Source organism: Balearica regulorum, chromosome 3, assembly GCF_011004875.1.
Source record: "Balearica regulorum gibbericeps isolate bBalReg1 chromosome 3, bBalReg1.pri, whole genome shotgun sequence".
Taxonomy (NCBI): Eukaryota; Metazoa; Chordata; class Aves; order Gruiformes; family Gruidae; genus Balearica; species Balearica regulorum.
In genome coordinates, this window is record NC_046186.1 from 33123981 (window position 1) to 33139518 (window position 15538).

General features: G+C 42.2%; 1 protein-coding gene across 3 annotated transcripts in view; it reads left to right on the forward strand.

The window, feature by feature from the left end:
- SMAP1 (small ArfGAP 1) overlaps positions 1-15538 on the forward strand; it is a 102692-nt gene that overhangs the window by 557 nt on the left and 86597 nt on the right. Inside the window, exon 1 of one of the 3 annotated variants that reach the window (XM_075747436.1) lies at positions 6253-6292. The exons of the other annotated variants lie outside the window; for them this stretch is intronic. Within the exon in view, the coding sequence (XP_075603551.1) occupies positions 6268-6292 (25 nt within the window). The 5' untranslated portion in view covers positions 6253-6267. Of the gene's footprint in view, positions 1-6252; positions 6293-15538 lie in introns of those variants that run through there. 3 annotated transcript variants of the gene reach the window in all.

The following is a 15538-nucleotide window of genomic DNA, read 5'->3' on the forward strand; positions in this document are numbered from 1 at the left end:
CCGGAGGGGCGGCAGCGGGAATCGGCGGTGATGGAATCCGGATACCCTTTAATTTCCTTGTGAATCGATTTTCGCTCTTCCACTAGCTGAGCTGTAGCTACGTTATCCTAAAGTGAGGAACCCCCCAGCTGAGGCTTTATGCAATGACTGGCCTAGCCCTTTCCTGAAGTTTCACTGCCGCGTCCTTCTCCTGCGCTGCCAGGTAGTGATCAGGAGTGGGCTGTGGCAGTGGGCCTTCGGGAAGTTACCGGCCCATCCTAGGGGTAGGTGCCGGATGAGTTGCATGTTGAGTTTCCAAAACAATGCCCTTCGACGTTGACTCAGTCATGTAAACGCCAGGCTCTTTGAGTCTGGATGTCAGTGTCTAGTTAAATATGTCACAGATCTAGCTTTGGTGATTAATGAAATTTTAAAGATTATATTGCTGTCACATCTTAGCTCTCTTTAGTCTAATAGTTTTATTCTGCACAAACATAGGTACATGTCTGCATTTCTATTTACTTTGGTTTCTCTGGCTTTGAAATGGAAAAATGTGGCACATCTCTCTTTCATCTGGAGTTGATTCATTAAGATGTTACCCTAATTAAGATGATTGCACAGTGTTATTGTTTTAAGTATACTTCCTGAGTAACAACCAGGCATTTGCAGTGTATGATTAGCTCCAGAACTCCCTTGTTCAGTCCTCCACCTCAAGCGGAGGTTAAGTATGGTCAGCTGGTTTGAGCAACCAGAAATGGCACTATGTTTGTAATTTCCCTCTCCAATCCACACATGCTACTTTTTTTGCCATGGACGTAAATTGTGCAGTGCCTTGCATGATGTTGTTTGATACAACAGAAACATAGAAATAAGGCTTTATTTTCCTAGTATATAACCCTAAGAAGTATATAAAATGGATTACACCAAAGATAATAGATCTTTATATTTTGCAAGTAACTCTTCTTGATCATTTTCTATCACAGCTATTCTTGCCCCCAAACTTCGGTTACCGTGTAAAAGACTCATTGTAACCAGTGGTTTTCTGGAAAGATCATGCTTGTATATTTTATGCATTATTGGCACTTGATTTCTGTACTGAATGCTGCTGAGTTGCTTGCTGATGGAATTCCGTATATCTGTTGTTCCATAGCATAGACCTTGGTGCTGGCTTGTTCAACATCAGAGCCTGGAATTCTCCAACTAATTTTTGTCCTGTCTTCTGAGTTCCATCTCTCTAGCCATCACCTGGTCAAAGTATTGTTTGTAAATTTCTGTAGACCTTGGTGCTTGGTATCTTTTGCGGCTTCAGTTCAACACTGACACTTTCAGCTTCCTCCTTTTTATATTGTGTTGTTGAGTGTCTTTATCCACTGTTCTTTTCTTTGATACTTTCATACCCCTCTTCTGCCACAAGAGCTTTCTTTCATAAGTTCAGGCTTTGATGTATGTCAAGTTTGGGTTTTTTTCTGTTCAGGTTCTGGAGGACCTAGTACCTGTAATTCAGTCTCCATCTTTCTAGTAAATTACTTAGTTACCTTACTAAAATCTGACTGCTTGTGAAGGCTTCTCTGTTTTCTCTTTTGCTCAAACATTCTTCATTCTTGCTATCTCTTTGTATGCCAGAGGCATGGCTTGCTTTCACCCTGTCCTCCCAGGAAAGCTGACATGAAAATACTGTGTGATGCAATGTGACCTTACAATATTGAGGGAATTTTTTTTATTCTCTTTCTCCCTTCAAGTTTAATTTGCACTTGCCTCATCCTGTTCTGGCAATTCTTACTCTAAATCCTGTATTGTATTAACTTTGTAGTGCCATCTTCCTTTGCCTGTACTCCTGTAGTTAAGCGTGTGGTTTTCTTTTAGTGGAGGAGAGAGTGTGGAATGATAAACTTAGTTTAGTTTCATCTGTTCTAGAGGCACTTGACTGAGAGGTGGTCATATATGGACACTCTGTGTAGATTTCTTTCTATAAGTTTAGGGAATTTCCTTCTAGGAAGGAGAGCTGTGTGAACAGTGTTGAGGAGCCTCCACTATACCCTGAAGTCTAGATTTCTGTATGCTTCCAGAAGACATGTGGCTCAGAAGGAAAAACATGATCAGTTGTTTAGTTGAAAATCAAGCTCACCATGTGCACATAATGCCACTGCTATAACAGGAAAGAGTTCAACAGTCTTTGTTGAAACTTCTTGTTGACCAAAAGAAGAAGAAAAGTGAAGGTTACTTCTTTCAGTTGCAGCCAGATGTTTTTTCCTAATATGCCTCACACTTAATCCATGGTGGTTGAGTGCTCATGACTTGCTGGTGTCTGGCGAAGTTGTAGTTTTACTGGTCCTGGTATGCAGTGATGTCTGAGGCAGCAATTTTTAACAAGGCTCTATTAGCTCACTGGTGTCTGAGCTGTCTGTGTGGCTTTCCCCAGACTGTGAGAGTCTCCTTCACCTCTTGCATCACTAACAGCATTCCTTTCATCTCTGGTCCTGTTTGTCCTTAGTCTGGAGTTCCCAGTTGCCACTTCCACTAGAGATTCTCCTCATCCTGGGTTTTGCAGACATGGACATGAAACTGTTCATGACAAAATATTTAGGACTTTTCTGGTGTCAGTCCTAGTTCAGAACATATGTTTTTGCTTTTGTTAATGTAGTTGATTCTTTTTTTCTTCGAAATGCTGTCCACTTCAGTTTCTGTTACTTTCCTCTCTTGAGTGACCTTTGCTCCTTTGTCTGTCATCCTCCTTTCTGTTGTTCAGTAGGATCCTCAGAGTTCTGTGTTTTGCTTTCTTCCTGTTCACCTAATGGTTGGGTAACAATCTTTGTGGTCTACTCTGGTTGTGTTAACTGAGTTGCAGTTGTGTCTTGGATCTTATTCTGGCAATACTCAAACCCATTGTTTTCAGTAGGGTCTTTCAGATAGGCAGTTCAGTGTGGGCTCTTAACTGAAGCTAAGAGGTTATCATCACTAATTCCTTCCTCTCACTGTAGATGTTATAGTCTCTCTTAAACCTTGGGTATTATATTTACCCTAGGCTTCTGTTCAGATAGTCATCCAAGGGATGTTGAAATCTTGTGGACTGTACTTGTACATCTGTTTTAACTGCTAGTCTTTGAGGTTCTGGGAGTTCTTAGGTAGACAGATATGATCTAAAAATCTTACAAATATCTTTTTGACCCTAAAAAAATTAATGTCCTATTTGCATATTTCTCACTCATTGCTTTGATCATATCTACTGTAATGCCACTGTTGCATTTTTTTTTTTCCTTCATATCATTAAGGCTTCTCTGTTGGCTTTTACTTCTTATATCAGAAAGATCATCAGAACTTAGTGCTGCCCTGTGGCTGATTCACTCCTAAATTACTGAATTAGCTCTCCTTGCTTTCAGTATATGACCACTATCTGCATTGCTTGTGAGGAAGTTTCAGCCTGCATCTTTCTTGTATTAACGCATGCTTGCTCTGTGTAGGAATTAAAAAAAAAAAAAAAAAGCTACCTCTTGGTCTTCCTCAAAATAATCTTACTATTGTTAATAGTGGTCTTGTATCAAGAAAAACCCCATCCTTTCATGTCTGGCCCACTCTTTTAAGTATGAGTTATGCAGATACATTAGACAGCTTTGTTCTGCAAGTCTTTTGGAAGGTGAAGAATACAGCTGAGGACACATCTGCCAGAGTAAGCATTAAGCAATAATTAGGATTGCTGACTCTGGCAGCAGTTTCTGGAAGTGTTTTTTTATTCTGTATTTGCCTTTTAACTGTTAAAAGCTGCTATGAATCTGACTGTCACTGCTAAAATGTGTGGGAAACTACCTGCTGTAGGGCCATACTGTAGTAGCCATATGTCACCTTCAAACTAAGTCTTACAGCTCCTGGAAAGACTAGATGACACCTCTGTGGGGAAGAAGCCTAAAACTCAAAGATTCTGGAACTGTCTTTGTAATCACTGAGACTTTTTGGAAGAGCGAGGAGGCTGGAATGACATTTGACAAGGCAGTGCTTGTGTATTTGCTGTTCTTTACATCCCTATCTGAACAGCCATCTATATAAGGCAGTAGATGTCTACCCAGTGTTATGCACTGGGAAGTAGTTATACTGCTGTTTCTAATATTTGTAGGAGATACTAAGGCATGTTGGCAGTAACTTGAGTCATCCTGAGTTTGAAAGAGATAAGCAACTGAAATTCCTTTGTGCTCCTTTTGTGTGTAGAACTAGGTAAAGCTAGCAGGAATTGGAAGGATCTAGGAGAAAGCTATAGATCTGTCCATCTGTCTCACGTAGACTATACTGAAAGGTACTGTAAAGCACATGACTTTTTTTTTCTTTTCACTGTAGAGGGAGACTAAATCATTTTTTAAGCAATAACATCTCTTAGAGATCTGTCAAATGAAGCCAAAATAAAACTGTTAACTTCAGTCAGCAACCCTTTGATGATAGGAGCTATAACTTGCTATTTCTGTGTACTTAGTATCTAGTTATAAGATGCTAGAAGTCTCCTAGGCTGGTGTTACTGCTTGGCAGCAAGGCTGGTGGTATTTGGGCACTGATATTAATACTGAATCAAGTACTTGGTAGTTGAAGAGTATGATGAAGCAGAACAGGAGATGCTTTTTCTTAGAAGGGGCCAAGATATTCAGCAGTATCAAAGGACTAGCCATCTAAGCCAGAAGGCCTGTAGAGTAAACTGAAGGCCTTGTATCTTGATCTTGTATGACCGTCTCTGCAAATGTGGTCCATAAGACTCCGATTAACGTTCTTAACAATGTTTTGAACAGAAGAGGTATGTTTGAAACCAGTGAGAATGTTCTCTAAGGTACCTTTTCTGTTTGTTATGCTTGCATTTGGATGTTGGCTTTGGTACAAATGGATTGACTACTGAAGTCTGCTTGTAACTTCATCTCTCTGTCAAGAAGGCAATTACTTAAGTTGTCAACTGTTTTTAGAATTTTTTAACTGTAACAAAGTTAAAATAACATAATTGGCAGCTTGCAGATGTCTTGGGCCTTCAGAAAAGGTGACTAAATTTCTGTATCAGAGGAGGCGGTCTGTTTTTTTGGGGGAGGGTTGTTTGTTTTTTAATGTTTACTTACTTCATGCTTGGTAGTGCTTGAAGCCTGGTCAAATGATCTCTTACCAGAATACCAGTCACATTGACACTGTTCAACCAGATTAAAATTGGTTTACTTTGATTATAATAAAAATACTTCTCAGTATTTATAGTTGTACTATACAGTCCTTGGGTATCTGTATATGACTGAAGACTCGGTCTTTTCTGTCTGAAGAATGGCAGGTATGGGCTTAGGAGTGTGGGGAGAGACTGAACAGGAAGGATTGCAGTACTGAAATTTGTGTAGCCAGAACCAATTACTACAGTCTTGGCTTCAAGCAAACCTAACTTTAACTTCCCTAACAACTTGCCAATCTTAAACCCAAAGTCTCTTAGCATTGGGGGAGAAAAAAAACAAATCTAGTTTGAATTGAGATGGGCAAACTAGCTATTGAAACAAATCTGGAATATTCCAGATACGTTTATAGCTGTTCAGACTCAGGTTTTTGTAGACAATTAAGTCTTGTATATGATCTCTTCTGTGCCTGGGAGACCAACTTAAATGTGTATGAACATCACTTCTTGTGCTTTTGCTGTTTACTTGTTTTTAGTGGTCTTCTCACTGTGTTAATCTTGCCTGTATACTTCAATAAATAGTGTACTTCTCACTAAGGAATTAACCTAAAGCAAATGGATAACTCTTACAGCTCCTTGCCTTCAGCCTGTGCAAGGCTTCAGCTTTGCCTCTGACCGTCAGTGTAAGAAAGCTTTGGGACAGCTCATCAACGGTATTAGCTTACTCTAGGACAAGGCACTAGCTGCTGTACCTCCTCAGGTGAAGATCTTCCCTGTCTTCCTCCTAAGGTGGACAAACTCCTCAAACAGGACAGCAGAGGAAATAGAACACAGTTGGATTATGTTGAGGGTCAGTTCCACATATCAGCTCAAGTGTAACTTCTAGCCCTATACTGAAGTTCAAACGTAGTAGTAACCAACCAGTAGCTGATTACTGCTCTATGGATATCTTACACCAGTGAATGTAGTGGGAAGTACCAGATGTGACCTGAGGTTACTTGGGTCAAGAAATTGTTAGTACATCTCTGTGTGATTCTGCAAGGTTGGTATTGGTGCTATGAGATCAGATTGGTAAAGATCATATGAGTGTAACAGATTGGAATATGAATCAACAGATACAATGACTGGAGGCTTCTAGCTGTTGAGTGAGGCTTTGAAATATCCTTCCACAAGGAATAATGAAGGCCAGCTGCTTTGATTCAGGTGGGTCTTGCTTAAGCTTAGCAACTGGCATGATATATCTTGACCTCTAATAGTAGTAAGGAACTGTATCACTAGAAATCCTAGTGATCATCTGATACTTACACTGTTATTTTTCTGGCCTCTTTGTGAAAGATAGCACCTTCAAAGACCTTAAGGGACCAGAAACTCCCTTCAGTCTCTCCTGACACTATCACCAGGATTTTTTTCCTGATTTTCTGTTACTAAATAAAACTACTCCAAGACTCTTTGTTCTATACCTTTTTACCTGACACTGGTTGTATGAAACTGAAACTTTGTTAGGAATTAATTGCTGTTGTGGCCCTGAGAGCTACAATTAATTGTCTTGCCCAAGAAAAGAACTCTTCAAAAGATACTGGTCTTGCTGGGAGAAGAGGAGCATGACAGCTTTAGCTTAAAACTTGTAACTAGATGGGGTGTTGCAGTACTGGGCAACTCTAGTGGTGTGGGGTTTTTTTCTGCCTGTAAGGAAGGGATTGGTTTTTAATAGTTTGGGTTGGAAGGGACCTTAAAGATCATCTAGTTCCGACCCCCTGCCATGGGCAGGGACACCCTCCACTAGACCAGGTTGTCCAAAGTCCCATCCAACCTGACCTTGAACACTCCCAGGGATGGGGTATCCATAACTTCTCTGGGCAACCTCTTCTAGTGCCTCACCACTCACAGCGAAGAATGTCTTCCTTCTATCCAATCTAAATCCTACAGCTTAAAGCCATTACCCCTTGTTCTGCCACTACATACCCTGATATAAACAGTCCCTCTCCAGACTTTTTGTAGGCCCCCTTTAGGTACTGGAAGGCTGCCGTAAGGTTTCCCTGGAGCCTTCTCTTCAGGCTGAAAAACTCCAACGCTCTCAGCCTGTCCTCATAGGAGAGGTGCTCCAGCCCTCTGATCATCTTCATGGCCCTCCTCTGGACTTGGTCCAACAGGTCCATGTCTGTCTTGTATGAGGCCGTACTCCAGGTGGAGTCTCATGAGAGCAGAGTAGAGGGGAAGAATCGCCTCCTTCAACCTGCTGGTCACGCCTCTTTTGATGCAGCCCAGGACACAGTTGGCTTTCTGGGCTGCAAGCGCACACTGCCGGCTCATGTTGAGCTTCTCATCAATCAATACCCCCAAGTCCTTCTCCTCGGGGCTGCTTTCAATCCATTCTCTGCCTAGCCTGTAGTTGTGCTTGGGATTGCCCTGACCCATGTGCAGGACCTCGGACTCGGCCTTGTTGAACCTGATGAGGTTCACATGGGCCCACCTCTCCAGCCTGTCAAGGTCCTTCTGGATGGCATCCCTTCCATCCGCGTTGACTGTACCACACCGCTTGGTGTCAGCGGCAAGCTTGCTGAGGTTGCACTTGATCCCACTGTCCATGTCTCTGACAAAGATCTTAAAACAGCACTGGTCCTAATACAGACCCCTGAGGAATGCCATCTCCTGTTTGCATTTCCTGGTTCTTATACTGCAGAAAAATATCATAGAATAGAATCATAGAGGTCTTTTCCAACCTTAAAGATTCTAAGATCATCAAACCCAACCGTCAACCCAACACCACCATGTCTACTAAACCATGTCTCGAAGTGCCACATCTACATGTTTTTTGAATGCTGCTGGGGATGGTGACTCCACCTCTCTGGGCAGCCTGTTCCAATGCCCGACTACTCTTTCGGTGAAGAAATTCTTCCTGATATTCTGTAATAAGTCGCAGGAAATCTGTTTAGCTTGTAGTAGAACAAGGTTGTTTGTGAATACAGGTTCCTGCTGTTGAAATTGTATGCACAGCCTGAAGGCTTCTAACTGAAGCCTCTAAAATGGTATTTGTGGGTACAATCTCCATTCTTCAGGATTTAGCCGAAGTGGCATGATGTAGCTTTGAGATTAGTGTTACTTTGACAGGAAGCTGGGCTAGATGACCTCTTTAGGTCCCTTTCAACCTACATTTTTTTTGTGACTGCTAACAAAAGCATTCGTGGGACTTGGTTTTTTTATTATGTTGTACTTTTTAGATTCTCTGAGGTGGCTTGTACAGATGCAGAAGCCCTTAAGCCCTTAGTTTGCCCTACATTCAGAAGTATAGACCTTGGTAAGCTAAGCTGTTTCCTTTGTGTGTGCCATAAAGGTAGGACAGTTCCTGAAAAGTGGTGATTAATATTGATGAGACCATGCTCTTGCCTTTTGAAGTGCAAGACACCCTAGTTTTTTTTGGTCAGGGGCTACTGGTGTGTGTCTCCTAGTGGTGCCTAAGTTGTGGTTCTGCCATTTCTTAGTGACATGAAAAAGATGCCACTGCAGGATGTTACTGATACCAGCTGTTGATCTTTCCTTTGTTGCTAAATCTCCTTTTGTAGAACTGAAACTGATGCTGTCTTGTGAGTCTGCCCTCTTTGGTCTGAGTGCTGTAAAGAAACAGTAATTGTGCTGCAGCCTTAAGTCTGTGTCAACAATACAGAGGAAGCAATTAGATGTATGTATGTGATAAGTAGAGTTTTAGGGAGGTACCTCTTCCTGGAGGGGCGGCTCCCTCATTAATCCATGCTTCCTATAGGATTTAAGAAAGAGTCAGTTATCAGCCATTATTCAGGGGGTAGTCAGCAGTCAACTTTAGCTCAGGTGTCACATCGTCCTAGACTGGCTCCCTAAGATTCAGCTGAGTATGATTCAGCTTTACCTTACGAACTTGGATGTTTTGTATTGTTCTTTTATGGCCACAACCAAATTCCCTAAGACTTAAAGGCTTTGCATTGTGAACAGGTAAGCTGTTCAGTGGTAGCTTATTCTCATGGTGAGGCTCTTGAAGAGTAATGCTGTTGAACCCGTGACTAGTTGAATCAATCTTCGCTATTTGATCAACAATAAATTGTTTTCAGATATTATGGAAAAGTAAAAATGAGTTAAGACTGAGCCATGATTTTACTGGCATCACAGAGGAGGATAGCTTGCACAACTGGAGGACTGCAATGGATAGATATAGGTGCTTTAGGAATGACAGGCTAGGATGGTGATGAGGGGGAGCTGCCATTTGCTGAGAGAGCAGTGGGGCTGTATGCAGCTTTGCCTAGAGATGGCTGATGAGCCAGCTGAGAGTGTATGGGTCAGGATTAGAGGGCAGACCATCATGGATGATGATGTGGGTGTCTGCTTCAGACTACCTGATCAGGAAGGAAGTAGTAATGAGGCCTTCCTCAGCCAACTTAGGCCTAACATTCACAGGCCTTGGTGCTCATGGGGAACTTGAACCACCCTGATACCTGCTGGAGGGATAGCACAGCAGGGAACAAGCAATCTAGGAGGCTTCTGGCATGCATTGATGACCACTTCTCAACACAAGTGGTTAAGGACAAAGGAAGATGCTCAGATGGGCCTGTTACTTACAAACAAGGAAGGATAGGTTGGGGATGTAAATGTTAGGAGTATCTTGGCTACAGTGACCATGAGATGGAACAGCTCAGGATCTGAAGAGGAGAGAACAAAGCAAAGAGTAGAATCACAACCGTGATACTCAGGAGAGAAGACTTTGTTCTGTTCAGGGATCAGCTTGGAAGAATCATTTGGGAGATGGTTCTGCAGGATAGAGAGGTCCAGGAGAGGTGGTTGACTATTACTTTAAGCTCTAGCATCGTGCATTCCAATGAATAGGAAATTGCATGAAGGCAGCAAGGGTCCTGCTTAAATGAACGGTGAGCTCCTGACAAAGCTCAGACATAAAAAGGGAGGCAGATATGAGGTGGAAGCAGAGACAAGCAACCCGGGAGGAACATTGAGACACTAAGCACACAAGGATGTGTTTAGGTAGGAAAGCTAATGCCCATGTGGAGTTGAATCTGACACGGTAAACGTAAATGGCAACAAGAAGGGCTTTCACAGATCGGCGAAAGCAAAAAGAAGAAAATGGGAAAATGTGGGTCTGGTCCTGAATGGGACTGGGGACCTGGCCATAAGGGATGTAGAAAAGGTTGAGACATTCCATGCCTTTTCACCTTGGTCTTTACTAGCAAGACTTGCCTTCAGGAACTACAGACAAGGAAAGCTTACTCTCAGTAGTGGAGGAGGATCAGGTTTGGGAGTGCTTACAGAAACTGGATCCGTACAAGTACATGGGCTCTAATGGGATGCACCCATCAGTGCAGACGGAGCTGACCAGTGTCATTTTGAGGCTGCTCACAATAACTGAAGGTCACCGTGACTGAAGGAGGGTCTTGAGAACTGGAAGAAAGCAAATGTCATCCCTATCTCTGAAAAGGGCAAAAAGGAACCTTTAGGGAACTGCAAGCCAGTCAGCTTTGCCTCAGTCCCTAGAAAGGTGACAGAGCAAATAATCCTGAAAACATATGAAGAAAAAAATGATGGGGAATAGTCAGTGTGTATTAACGAAGTGGGTATCATGCCTGACCGAGCCAGATAACTGGTAGATGAGGAGAACAATGGATATTTTTTTACTTTGACTTTAGTGAGGCTTTTGAAACTGTCCTGTAAACTTCCTCATTGATAACCTGATGAAATTCAGTCTTGATAAAGAGATGGTGAGGTGGATTGAAAATGGCTGAAGTGCCAGGCTCAGAGTTGTGATGAGCAGTAAAGTTGAGCTGGAGGCTGGTCACTACTGGCTGTTACAGATTTATGCATGCCACCCACTGTAACAGTGTCTGGCCCCAGGATCTCAGTGATTCATGTAAGGTCCGAGTGAAGGTTTCAAATTCCTCTTCTATTAGTTCTCAGGTTACAGCTCAAGCTGGGTGCCTCCAGAGAGGGACCCCTACCACACATCATGCCTCTCGATTATACCTGTACCACCTAGTCCTTGATTCCCAAGTCCAGTCACTTAATTCTGGTCAGTTGTCTCTTGATTTCTTGCTGGTTTTCACTGTCACTGGGATGGCCTTCTTCTGAAGTTACCTCATTCTCTTGGAATTGTTTCCTTGGTCCTTATCTTCATTCTGCTCGCATCTGGTGGATTCAGCTAGTTCTGTGTTAGCAGCATTAGTTTTACCCAAAAGTTTACCCTTAGCTCTTGCAGCCTAAGGCTTCAACTACTTTAACTAGTAGTGCTAAGCTACTATTGCTAAGCAAGACTATTGAGAAAGAAGAATACAGTTAATCAAACTTATTCAATAACATTGGTGTATCTCGAGGTTTGATAGTGAGGCCAACACTGTTTAACAGCTTCATTGATGATCTGTGTGACAGGCCAGACTGGCAAGCCTGAGGGGATACAAAACTGGAAGGAGTGGTTGATAAACCAGATGGATGTGCTAGTACTCAGAGCAGAAAAATTGACAGGCTGAAGAAATGGGGCAGTAGGAACTGCGTGAAGTTCAACAAAGGGAAATGCAAAGCCCTGCCTCTGGGGGGGAAGGGGTGCTGGGGATGCAGAAGAGATGCTGTGGGTCCTGTGGATCACAAATTCGTCATAGGCCAGTAATGCACCCTTGCTACAAAGAAGGCCAACAACATCTTGGACTGAATTTCAGGAACAGCATCATCAGTGGCTGGAGAGAAGTGATCATTCTCCTTTCCCCAGTGCTGCTGAAACAGCATCTGTAGTGCTGTGGAGCCCAGAACTAGACACAGTACAAAACAAACACAGACTGGAGCAAGTCCAGCAAAGGGGCACTGAGATGAAGAGATTAGTGTGTGTGACACACAAGGAGAGGCTGAGAGAGCTGGGATTGTTTAGCCTGAAGAGAAGGCTACTGAGGAGATCTTATCAATGTGTGTAAATACCTGGTGACAGAGAGCAAAGATGGAGGCAGACTTGTCTGTTATCCAGTGATGGGACCAAGAGGCAATGAACACAACTTGAAACATTAGAATAAACTTTTTTACTGTAAGAGAGGTTGGATATTGGAACAGAGAGGCTGTGGAATCTCCGTCCCTGGAGATATTCAAAACTTGACTGGGAATAGTCTTAAGCAACTTGCTGTAGTTTGCTCTGCTCTGAGCAGGGTGATTGGACTAGGTGATCTCCAGGGGTCCCTTCCAATCTCAGCTACTTCAGATCCAATCCAGCTGTTGCATCACTTATAAGCTGGTATGGAGTCCCACTGCAGATACCATGTAAGTCTCTTCCCCCCTGCCCGGTGCAAGCATCTGCCTACATAGATTAAAAGTAAATTGTTTAAAGTTGAGGCCCTTTATGAGAAAGGGAAGTGACTGAACAGCAATAAATACACACTGTAGTGGTCTTGTCTTTTCTTGAAATAGCTGATACAGAAATCATGCTGCAGTTTGTGCATCTGGGGGTAAAGGACCCAGTCTAGCTGTTTGAAGCAAGTGGGAATTGAGGGGCTACGTAGAAAGGTTGCTGATGTCTTATTTGACTGAAATGTTGTTTAAATCTAGCTAGGAGAATACCTTTATGACTTAAACTGCCTCCTAGAGCTAGTATGAAGTTGCTTAGAAGTGGAGTATCTTGGCAGAAATCTCCTTGGACCTTAAAGCTGCTGGTTGAAACTCTGTATTATGACTAAAACCAATGTCCCCTGAAAGACTGGGGTGAAACAAACTACTACAGATTGCCATTCTCCTCCCGTTCTGGCCTCTTATCTGATTAGTGTCTGCTGAGAACTTAAGCAATATTAATCTTACATTTCTTTCTCTTGATGGCTTCACAAAAAGCCACGTGCGCAAAACAGCTTCATTTTTTTTCTGAAAACTTGGCAAACAGATTTGAATGGATCCCTATTTCATATTCATTGTTGTTTACAGTACACTGATTATTTATCCTCCACTCTCTTGTCTTGATCCCTTGTTGCTTTCCAGTTGGTGATGAATGTGTATGTCTGAGTACATACTGTCAAGGAATTCTTGCTTCGTGTTATGATACTTAAACCAATCAAAACAACCTGAGTTCCAGCTTATCCAAAATACGTATGAGTAGATCTGTGTTCCTCTGACCAGAGGAGCAAGATGGTTTTGTGTTCTGGAGTAACCATCTGAAGAGGAGGAAGAACTTGAAGGTTCAGAGAACATCCTAGTGCTGCAAGTCTGTGGTAGATGTGGATGTGGAGAGCACTAATTCTTGTAGCTTGCAGAGATGGTGACAAGTTTTACAAGGGAAGTGAGAACTGCACAGGTCAACTTGCTGCCTAACTCAGTAAACCTAGGTCATCAGTTGCCCTCTATCCTTTCAGGAAAGGTATTTCTGTCTAGTAGGCCATGGGATGGGGGTGGGGGGGAAGAGGTGGAGATGGTAGCTCAGCCCCTGTCAGAGTGGAGCTGGGGATAGCAGTGTGTGATACCTAGAGGCAGTGTTGCCAAGCAACTAACTTTGTAGCTGGGATTTGGTAAAAAGCAGTTCTGTTTCTCAAAGCTATGCCTGGCTGATTTTGTATAAGTAAATGGATATATTGATGAGGAGTAGGGAACTGTCCATCTTGCACAGATGAGCAAAGGAGTATGATATTCCACATTTGGCTATTGATTGCCATACACTTATTGTGTACTACCTCCTTTTTAAGGAGGAGGGAACAAGAATCTGTAATGCAGTTTCACTGAAGTGCTTGTATGAAAATGGGTAAAGCTTCATAGTACAGGACTTCATTAGTGGGATTAAAGACAGTAGTGGTCTTACAGGAACTTGTCCAAAAGATAGAAGTGATTAATTCTCTGTAACCTACTATTCTGAACTTGTAGGTGGATTTAAAACGTGGCAGTGAGTGGCAACTGAGACTGAGTGATTATTTTAAATAAGCTCCTTATAATGTTCGCTCAAGTCATTTGGGTTTAAACTTGTCATTCACCACAATTTCTAGAAACAACCAGTGTATCAATAAGTGATGATGCTTTTTAAGTATAGGGACTGATTTTTTTTCCATTAGGCTATGTACCTGTAGGATATTCAGTTGCCTGTTATCTACAGTTGATGGCAAAAACATACCTTTCTTCGAACATGGCAAATACCATACATACTTGAATATTCACCCTTCATGTCTTCAGCAGAAATGAGCTTGTGCATTTGAACTCCCCTCCTAAGCAGTGGTTAAACCAGAGAGATGCCAAAAATGTATTGAGTGTAGGCTTTTTGGTCTTTGTTCTCATTGCCAAGTGATACCTAGGTGAGTTACTCTCAACTTTAAATGTACTGAAGTGCTGTATTGGGTCTGGCTGGGGTGGAGTTAACTTGAACTTTCCCCACAGCAGCCCTCATAGTGCTGTGTATTTGTAGCTAGAATGGTGTTGATAAGCTGCCAGTGTTTTGGCTGTTGCTGAGTAGTGCTTGCATCAAGGCTGTTTCTCCAACCTCTGCCCAAAGGCCAAGAGGCTGGGAGGAGACATAGCCAGAACAGCCAACCCAAACTGACCAAAGGGATATTCCATACCATATATCATGTTGTGCTCAGCAATAAAAGCTAAGAGGGACAGAGGGGAGGCATTTGCTGTTAAGGTGTGTGTCTTCCACAGCAACCCCTATGGGTACTGAGGCCCTACTTCCCAAGAAGTGGACATAGTCTGCTGATATGAAATAGAGAATAAATCTTTGTTTTCTTATGCTTCTGTACATGGCCTTTGCTTTTCTTTATTAAACTGCCTTTATCTTGATGCATGAGTCTTTTCATCTTATTTTCTCCCCCTTGGTGGCATGTGTTGGGCAGCCAGGGTTAACCCACTACAACTGCTGAGGGTTTCTTGTGTGTTCTAAGTAACTATCCTTCCTGTTAATAAAGATTGTGAAGCCTTGATTCACTTTTCTGGATGTTCTTCAGACCACAGCAAGCAGCCTCTGAAAGAAGTGATGCTAAATACCCCTTCACTCTTGTTCACTGCAGTTTCCATGGAGTTGGGGTGTTCGTGGAGTTCCTGTTTAAAAAGGTTACTTCAAAAATATGTTTATGCAGCAAAAAGGTTCTGTCAAGTTTTTGGTCTGAAATGAGACTTTAAAAAAAACCCGAAACAACCAACAGATACAAGATTACTTGCTAGAGGATCCTGCAAAGTTTTGGGAGTATGTTTTGAGAATTTTTTTTGTCAAGCACCCTTAATTCCACTCTGAACACTTAGAATTCTGTATTCCAGACTAAATGCAGCTGAGTACTTTGATATTGTATTCATTCTCTTCCTGGTTTGTGAAGAAAATGCTGTTTTGAGGAAAATATTTTACAGCCACAATTTCTTTTCTTATGACTACAGAAGGTAGCAATCACTTTGGAAAAATAACTTTCAAAAAAAAAAAAGGAAGTTTTTTTTCTAGTTAAGAGCTTGGAAGCACTACTTAAAAGTAAATTTGTTTCTTCCTTTCCC